Here is a 10,510-nt window from a genome sequence, read left to right on the forward strand (position 1 = left end):
GAGAATTAAATTTGCGTATTTTGTGCGTATGGATGCAAAAAACCGTCTTTGCGGCCTTTGCGTCGTTAAGCCTCGAGAGTCTTTAGGGTTCGAGTCTTTAAGCCTCAAAATGAGCGTTTATCACAACACTAATAAGAAGTAATTTTTTGTCACGGGATAGGGAATAAAACGGATTTTTATTTTTGATTGTAAGTTTTTTACATATATCTATAATTATTAGAGACTTCGAATTTTGCATCTAAGCACCTGGTTATAATAGCCAAAAACTATTTTAAGGATAAATAAAGCAGATTATCCCACTATGTTTCAAAGTTACGCCTAGTAGGCCTAGTTACGCCTAGTAAAGTTACTACATCTAGTTAAACATTTCCTTGGCCGTACTTTATTGAACACGTAGCCAATAGGTACACATGTTATTAGCTTACGATACATGTAAGATGTTAGTTCAGATAAAGCTGTAATCGTAAGGCTAAGGCTACATTGGCCATGAATGAAGGGCAAATGCATCGATAGATGCGTCTTTTAAGAAAATCCTTTCAGAAACATCCCTCTGAAAAATTAGAACCAGTATGTAAGAGTTCCTCTTAATCTAACTCGCAGCTTAAGAATGAGATGAATTTTTCCCGCGTTCGCGTCCTACAGACACTACGGCTTTCCATTAACATACGAAACATATTCCTAACAAACGAAACGGTTCACTATTATTTCACCGAAACTTGTTTGACAAAATTTAACATCCCAAGCAACGTTTCATATAGGTACAGTCGCCATCAGATATTTCGGAGCGGCCAAGGTGATCAAAAATGACAAAATATGAACTCTAATACCTTAATAATAGAGTGCGTGTTCCGATATTTTTGAACACCTTGGTCGCTCCAAAATTTCTGATGGCGACTGTACTTACTTTTATTCATTTCACAAATAATGTTCTTTCAAGAAATCAAAAACCTATCGTTTGACAACTAGTCATTTCAACTGTATCAACTGTAAAACCGTGAAATAATAGAGTTCGAAATAGAGCCAAATGTATCAGCTACTACCTACCTATTAGCTACTAACTACTGTATATGTACCTTCCTACTATCTATGGACCTTCCCGTGATTAGGTACGCTTGTAAGCGTTCCTAGTCCTGGTGGTAGGTCTCGCTAACAGTTCATCTGCATTTCGTCAGATGTAGCGGGTGACACTCTTTCCCGGCCCGGATAATATCGACATGGAAATACCGACCCTGTTTTTTGTGTACACGCCCATAGAAACTGACGTGAGCTTCTATGGGCGTGTACACGAAAAACAGGGTCGGTATTTCCATCCCGGTATTATCCGGGCTGGGAAAGATTGTCACCCGATGTAGCCACCAAATATTTTTCTTGAGTATGGACTAAGTCATAACTCGCCACATTGTAGCGCCACTAGCGCTAATTTAAAGTATGAGAGAGTGTTTTGGAGGAACCATCTTCAAAATAATCGTGACCTTTAAACGTGACACCTCCGGTGTAGCGTTAGCCTAAGCAAGGGGTGTTAAAGATTTGCGTGCCGCTGTGGCCTTGCGCCGAGGCGCCTCAGTTTATTACGCCATTCTAACTTAATCGAATACAACCGACAATAAAACAATAAGCTATTAAAGACCGATGCAAATACGATACGACTGCGAACTTTCTTAATACACAATTTTGATATCGTTTACTTTTATTAGGACTTAAGACGATTGACTACCTACCGGGGAAAGAACGTGAGAATCATTCAAATTTGTATAAGTAACGAATTAAAAAATATTATGAACAGTTTTATTTTTGTTTCTTACGATGTTACTGAAAGTCATTCGGCTCTAAGTCTTAACAAACATATCGCGCACACGAAGCGCATATTATTTTGTAAATTGATAAACTGAATTTAAATAATAATACAAATTAGAGTAAGCCCAAATACCCGCTGTAAAAATATGAAAGTCTAAATAGTAAAGAACTTGCGATTTATTTTAACTTGATTTCTTTCAATTATTACTTGAAATCCAACATGTCAAAATGTAAATGAAAGTAAAACAGCTCTGTCCTAAAACGTGTAAAATAAACAAGAAAATACGCATCAAGCTGACAGGACAGTTGAGCGAAAAAGGACTCAAGAACCAGTTTAACACAGCAACAACAACAGAAGTGAATGACCATTTGTGGTGCTCAAAAGCTCTACTTTGTGTTATGAATTTCTTCAGTTAGAATAAAATAACCAAATACTTTTCACTTTACAGATTTATTTTATCTCAGATATGACTTCACAGATTATAATTAAGTATCCCAATGCACCAATGCACCATCACTCTATTTACCAATCAATACATACCTATCTCCTTCTTCCCGGTCGGATGAAGTTGAGGTTTTAGCTAAGAAAACTTAAATTACCTCAAATGTTAGGTAAGGAAGGTAAAAGGGTGTATAGAATTTTAAGCACCACAATAGCTCATGCACTTTAGCCGCTCGCGGGGGTATGTATTATAATTCGATAAACGAAAGACCGAATTTCACAAGACCTATGGACGGAAGGCGAATATTAAACGTCGAATGGATATATGACCGAAAGTTTGAAATCCGGAAGTAAATTTGACGGCAGCCTAAATCCCGAAACTACAATCCGAAGATCAAATACCTACACTCGAAAGGTCGAAAACTATAATGCCGAACAGTCATAATCACTACAAGTAAAATAATCGACAATCAATATATCGAAAATCAAAATACCGAAACTGCCGTTATACCAAAGACGAAACAAATATAGCGGGAAAAGATGTGTGCGAGCGAGCGAAGCGAGCGAGCAAGACGGTTCGCAGCAGAAGCGACTCGGATAGGTTAGGTTCAGAAGGCTAAGGGGGAACGAAGCGGAGCGTAGTTCCCGCCTTAGCCTTCGATGTTAGGTTTTAATAGCAGGCAAGATACTTAACTGCCACTGAGGAAGAGGTGGATAAGATTCAACAGCAATGATCATTTGTGAGCAATATTATCCGGGCTGCTATAAAAAACCTAACTCGAAGGCTAAGGCGGGAGCTACGCTCGCTCGCTACCTGTAGCCTTCTGAACGACCTGGAAGTCCTTTGACTCGAACCGTCTTGCTCGCTCGCTTCGCTCGCTCGCACATATAAACTTTTTTTTAGTATTCGGTATTTGTACTTTCGGTATTCAATTTCGATTTGTAAGTGTCGATTTTCAACTGTAGGTAATATGACTTTGTATGTATAATACATACCCCGGTTCGGGATTTTGTACTTTCGGTCATTTAAAAATAGATATTTCGACTTCGGTGTATCGGTTGTCGTATTTTGTACATTCGGTATTCTGAATTTCGATGTGTTATGAGTCGACATTTCAACTGTAGGTATTATGATTTGTCGGCTTATAATACCCCTCGCGGGCCATTCATTCCGAAGTATTTCGGATAAATAACGCCCGTTAACTAAGCCTTGTGGTTTAAAAATCTTAACTAATAAACTGTTTTTCAAATAAAGACCACTTCGGCAATTCTAGGAGGAGAAAGTAACAAACTGAAGAATTTTAAAATATCCGTTTATTCTATAAAAATACATCTACCTATGTACAAGGACCCAGGTCTCTATAGCAGGTCAAGTATCTATAGCAATATTTGAGTAACTTATTAATTAAATACATACATCGATGGACAAACGCAATTATATGGCATAATAAATAATAACGTAGCATCGGTAAGACTTTACATATGATAGCATCAAATATCAAATAAATTACCAAATACCCACGAAAGAAGCAAAGGTGCTATATCGAAAGCTTAATAATTAGCAGTAGGTACTTATGGGTAAGTTTCGGATAGATTTCAAATGCAAATGAAAGGTGGCGAAACTCATTTCGTTTTTTGACTGTGAAGCGGTCGCGTGCTATTGAAAGTATTGCTTCTTCACACGAACTGCATAAGTAAATGACATCGAAACAATTCAAACACTTCTTTACTGTCTGGAGTTGGCGTTGCAAACTTGGGGTTTAATCGATAACGTTGCATATTGAAACCACACTAGCATACACTCAATCAACTATTGTAAGGCATGGCATGGAATAACGCTTCATGTGTGTATACCTGTAGGTAGAGACGGACGACGCAGTGGAAGCCTCAGACCATTCTCCCTTCGCTAGCTATAGTGTTGTAACAACCCTGGCGCTACCAAATATAATATTATAGTATAGTATGCAGTATATGTAAATGTACTGTCACTGTCATATTGTCTAACGCAGTAGAATCACGAACGCTTTAACTTCTTTCCGTCAAAAGATATATAGCCAGCGGTGACATAATTTTCTAAACTCAGATACATAAATGCAATTTTAAAATGTCTTCCTTCAGATTTCAGTCACCCTAGACAAGCTTCTGCCTGAACCAAACCCACGACATTTGCGCAAAAATGATATTTTAAGAATTGATACTCTGGGGATAGCCACAATAGATGGCTACAGAGAATGGATGGATAGAATGGATTCAAAATACCCATGATTACCACAAGAGAGAGCTCTCTACCTTCAGGCAGATGTTACTATGTCTGGGGACTGAAATCCGAAGGGAAGAATTTGAAGCTTTATTTATAGATATGAGTTTAGAAACTTTAAGACGTCACCACAAACAGAATCCCTTTTGTTTAACGCGCTGACGATCGCGATCGTGTACCTACGCCATCTCTTTCTAACCGCGTCTTATACCCTGTAACAGAAAGAAGTGGTGAAAATGAATGTAATTCCGAGTGCGTTAAACAATAAGACCTCAGGAGTGGGTTTCACAACTAAATTCACAACGATTACTTTGGTAGGTGTATGGAATGTCAATTTGATAGTGGTAACGAAAGGGTTCCATCCTAAGACGCGACGCAATTCGTTTCTTCGACTGTATGGTGAGCTGCAACCTCTACTCACCTGAAGGTGACGTCACAGGGCTGAGTACTAGCGAGTTCCCGGCACAGCCGCGGCACCAGCCCGGGTTCCGAGTCCGTTCCCATCATGGTGTGAGTCTTGCCCGTAGCGCTCTGCCCGTACGCCAGGACGCAGACCGACGAGAGACGGGACAGGCACGACATGACATCAAGGCCGATGCACTCGAAAACCTGAATCATCATCATCAGCAGTATCATTATTATTTGGTGCTAAAAATGTCTGATATCGTGGATACAGTAATTGAGCTATGAAACATATATATTTATTTGCATCTACCGTGAACGGGCGGCTTTAAACAGGTCATCTGTCCATCTCGTTGGTGGACGTCCTACGCTGCGCTTGTCAATCCGCGGTCTCCACTCGAGAACTTTTCGGCCCAACGGCCATCTGTTCTCCGTGCTATATGGCCCGCCCATGGCCACTTCATCGAGCTAACTCGCTTGGCTATGTCGGTGACCCTTGTTCTTCACGTATCTCCTTATTTCTGATTCGATCCCATAGAGAAACCCCAAGCATAGCTCTCAATTAATAAATATTAAATCATTTTAACCGCTAACTCGATCTTAATAAACAATGGAGCGGCGTGACGGATCAAGTATATAGGTAAGTAAGTAACTATATGTTTCATATCATATCCCAAATAGTGTACCTATATCTACGATATCAAACTAATTTTAAATCTATTAGCCCCGCAATGACCGGTGTGAAGTTAGCTGCTAAAGTTAGCTGCTGTGATAATCCGACCAAATTAAGAAGTGTCATTTTGATCGTGTTAAATAAATAAAAACATCATGGAATAGGTCGCAATGTACAAAAAAAAACAAAACACGAGGCAAAGGCTTTGATTAGTAACAAGAAGGGACCACCGGCGAGAAAACATATTTTGTGTCAAATTGCCAGGAATGTCTTTTATATCATAAGATTAGAGTCAATAATTAAAGCAGGAGTAGTGGCTATATGTGTCATACAGCAACACTACCAGGCATTTAAACTGAAAAGTCTACATTGATACCAGTTAGGTTTAGGAGATAGGCGCCGATAAAAGTTAGCTGCCTAAATCCAACGAACAAATTAAGTCGAATTTCTGCAATATTATGCCAGCCAGGACTGACTTTATATGTGTATTATAGCCGAGATATATCTTTCAAAATGACTGAAAATTGAGTGATACCTCACTCTGATATATAAAAAGAGGAAATTCTCAAATATTATATTTTTGTCCTGCTGCCTAGAACGTTGCAGTTTTTAGCAAAATGAAGTAAAGCAGGAGCAGTGACTATAGGTCGTTTAGCTACATAACTATGGATATAGAAACAGGTAAGTCCTGAGTGATACCCAACTTGGTTAAGGAAAACGAAAAATCAGCGAATTTTCGAACAAACCTGCAAAAATTTGAGGTTATGTCACATTATCGCGAAATTGAAGTAAAGCCAGGAGTAGTGGCTATATTGTCATACAGCCACGCCACCAGGGATCTTAAAACTGAAGAGTCTAGATGATACCCAGTTTGGTTTAGGAGATAGGCGCCGATCAAAGTTAGCTGCCTAATCCAACGAACAATTAAGTCGAATTTCTGCAAAGTATTATGCCAGCAGGACTGATTTTTATATGTGTATTATAGCGAGATATTATCTTTCAAAATTACTAAAGAATGAAGTGATACCTCACTCTGATTAAAAATAACAGAGGAAATTCTCAAAATATTATATTTTTGTCCTCGCTGCTAGAAAGTTGCCGTTTTTTGCAAATAAAGTAAAACCAGGAGCAGTGACTATATAGGTCGGTTAGCTACATAACTATGGATATAGAAACAGGTACGTCCTGAGTGATACCCAACTTGGTTAAGGAAAAACAGAAAAATCAAGCGAAATTTTCGAATAAACTGCAAAATTTGAGGTTATGTCATTTCCGCGAAATAGAAGTAAAGCCAGGAGTAGTGGCTATATATGTCATACAGCCACGCCACCAGGGATCTTAAACCTGAGAGTCTAGATTGATACCAGTTGGTTTAGGAGATAGGCGCCGATCAACGTTAGCTGCCTAAATCCAACGAAAAAATTAAGTCGAATTTCTGCAAAATACGATGCCAGGAGTGATTTTTGTATGTGTATTATAGCCAAATACATATCTTTCAAAATGACCGAAAAATTGAGTGATACCTCACTCTAATAAATAAAAACAGAGGGATTCTCAAAATATTATATTTTTGTCCTCGCTGCCTAGAACGTTGCAGTTTTTTGACAAATAGAAGTAATGCCAGGAGCAGTGACTATATAGGTCGTTTAGCTACATAACTATGGATATAGAAACAGGAACATCCTGAGTGATACCCAACTTGTTCGGAAAACAGGTAAATCAAGCGAAATTTTAAAAAACCTGCAAAATTTGAGTTATGTCACATTATCGCAAATTGAAGTAAAGCCAGGAGTAGTGGCTATATATGTCATACAGCCACGCCACCAGGGATCTTAAAACTGAAGAGTCTAGATTGATACCCAGTTTGGTTTAGGGATAGGCGCCGATCAAAGTTAGCTGCCTAAATCCAACGAACAAATTAAGTCGAATTCTGCAAAGTATTATGCCCAGCCAGGGATTTTTATATGTGTATAGCGAGATATATATCTTTCAAAATTACTAAAGAATGAAGTGATACCTCACTCTGATTAAAAAAACAGAGGGAAATTCTCAAAATATTATATTTTTGTCCTCGCTGCCTAGAAAGTTGCGTTTTTTTGCAAAATAGAAGTAAAGCCAGGAGCATGACTATATAGGTCGATTAGCTACATAAAATGGATATAGAAAGTACGTCTGAGTGTACCCAACTTGGTTCAAGAAACAGGAATATCAAGCGAAATTTTCGAACAAACTGCAAAATTTGAGGTTATGTCATATTCCGCGAAATAGAAGTGAAGCCAGGATAGTGGCATATATGAATACAGCACGCCACCAGGATCTAAAACTGAGAGTCTAGATTGATACCCAGTTTGGTTTAGGGATAGGCGCGATCAAAGTTAGCTGCCTAAATCCAACGAACAAATTAAGTCGATTTCTGCAAAATAGATGCAGCAGGACTGACTTTTGTATGTGTATTATAGCCAAAATATATATCTTTCAAATGACTGAAAAATTGAGTGATACTCATCTGATAATAAAAAACAGAGGGAAATTTCAAAATATTATATTTTTGTCCTCGCTGCCTAGAACGTTGCCGTTTTTTGCAAAATAGAAGTAAGCCAGGAGCAGTGACTATATAGGTCCGTTAGCTACATAACTATGGATATAGAAAGGAACATCTTGAGTGATACTCAACTTGGTTCAGGAAAAAACGGAAATCAGCGAAATTTTCGTACAACCTGCAAAAATTTGAGGTTATGTCACATTATCGCGAAATTGAAGTAAAGCCAGGAGTAGTGGCTATATATGTCATACAGCCACGCCACAGGGATCTTAAACTGAAGTCTAGATTGATACCCAGTTTGGTTTAGGAGATGGCGCCGATCAAAGTTAGCTGCCTAAATCCAACGAACAATTAAGTCGAATTTCTGCAAGTATTATTCCAGCCAGGACTGATTTTTATATGTGTATTATAGCCGAGATATATATCTTTCAAAAATTACTAAAGAATGAAGTGTAACTCACTCTGATTAAAAACAGAGGGAAATTCTCAAAATTTATATTTTTGTCCTCGCTGCTAGAAAGTTGCCGTTTTTTGCAAAATAGAAGTAAAGCCAGGAGCAATGACTATATAGGTCGATTAGTACATAAATGGATATAGAAACAGGTACGTCCTGAGTGAATACCAACTGGTTCAAGAAAAACAGGATATCAAGCGAAATTTTCGAACAAACCTGCAAAATTTGAGGTTATGTCATATTCCGCGAAATAGAGTGAAGCAGGAGTAGTGGCTATATATGTCATACAGCCACGCCACAGGGATTTAAAACTGAAGAGTCTAGATTGATACCAGTTTGGTTTAGGAGATAGGCGCCGATCAAAGTTAGCTGCCTAAATAAAAGAAATTAAGTCGAATTTTCTGCAAAATACGATGCAGCCAGGACTGATTTTGTATGTGTATTATAGCCAAAATACATATCTTTCAAAATGACCGAATTGAGTTATACCTCACTCTAATAATAAAAAACAGAGGGAATTCTCAAAATATTATATTTTGTCCTCGCTGCCTAGAAGTTGCAGTTTTTGCAAAATAGAAGTAATGCCAGGAGCAGTGACTATATAGGTCGTTTAGCTACATAATTGGATATAGAAACGGAACATCCTGAGTGATACCCCTGGTTCGGAAAAACAGGTAAATAAGCGAATTTTCAAACAAACCTGCAAAAATTTGAGGTTGTCACATTATCGCAAATTGAAGTAAGCAGGATAGTGGTATAATATGTCATACAGCCACGCCAAGGGATCTTAAAACTGAAGAGTCTAGATTGATACCCGTTTGGTTTAGGAGATAGGCGCCGATCAAAGTTAGCTGCCTAAATCCAACGAACAAATTAAGTCGAATTTCTGCAAGTATTATACCAGATGATTTTATATGTGTATTATAGCCGAATTATAATTTCAAATTACTAAAGATGAAGTGAACCTCATCTGATTAAAATACAGAGGGAAATTCTCAAATATTATATTTTTTCCTCGCTGCCTAGAAAGTGCCGTTTTTTGCAAATAGAAGTAAAGCCAGGAGCAATGACTATATAGGTCGATTAGCTACATAAAATGGATATAGAAACAGGTACTCCTGAGTGATACCAACTTGGTTCAAGAAAAACAGGAAATCAAGCGAATTTCGAACAAACTGCAACATTGAGTTATGTCATATTTCGCGCGAAATAGAAGTGAAGCCAGAGTAGTGGCTATATGACATACAGCCACGCACCAGGATTTAAATGAAGAGAGTAGATTGTACCCGTTTGGTTTAGAGATAGGCGCCGAAAAGTTAGCTGCTAAATCCAACGAACAAATTAAGTCGAATTTCTGCAAAATACGATGCAGCCAGACTGATTTTGTATGTGTATTATAGCCAAATATATATCTTTCAAAATGACTGAAAATTGAGTGATACCTCACTCTGATAAAAAAACAGAGGGAATTCTCAAAATATTAATATTTTTGTCCTCGTGCCTAGAAAGTTGCCGTTTTTTGCAAATAGAAGTAGCCAGGACAGTGACTAATATAGGTCGGTTAGCTACATAATATGGATATAGAAACGGTACGTCCTGAGTGATACCCAACTTGGTTAAGGAAAAACAGAAAATCAAGCGAATTTTTCGAATAAACTGCAAATTTGAGGTTATGTCATTTCCGCGAAATAGAATGAAGCCAGGAGAGTGCTATATATGTCAACAGCCACGACTAGGGATCTTAAATGAAGAGTCTAGATTGATACCCAGTTTGGTTTAGGAGATAGGCGCCGATCAAAGTTAGTGCTAAATCCAACGAACAAATTAGCGAATTTCTGCAAAGTATTATGCCACCAGCTGTTTTTATATGTGTATTATAGCCGAGATATATATCTTTCAAATTACTAAAGAATGAAGTGAACTCATCTGATTAAAATAACAGAGGA

At 38.0% G+C, this 10,510-nt stretch overlaps 1 protein-coding gene across 1 annotated transcript in view; it reads right to left on the reverse strand.

The window, feature by feature from the left end:
* LOC141432327 (uncharacterized) overlaps positions 1-10,510 on the reverse strand; it is a 37,305-nt gene that overhangs the window by 11,857 nt on the left and 14,938 nt on the right. Inside the window, exon 4 of the mRNA XM_074093871.1 lies at positions 4,915-5,102. Within this exon, the coding sequence (XP_073949972.1) occupies positions 4,915-5,102 (188 nt within the window). The remainder of the gene's footprint in view (positions 1-4,914; positions 5,103-10,510) is intronic.

This window comes from Choristoneura fumiferana, chromosome 11 (assembly GCF_025370935.1).
Source record: "Choristoneura fumiferana chromosome 11, NRCan_CFum_1, whole genome shotgun sequence".
In the NCBI taxonomy this organism is placed as follows: domain Eukaryota; kingdom Metazoa; phylum Arthropoda; class Insecta; order Lepidoptera; family Tortricidae; genus Choristoneura; species Choristoneura fumiferana.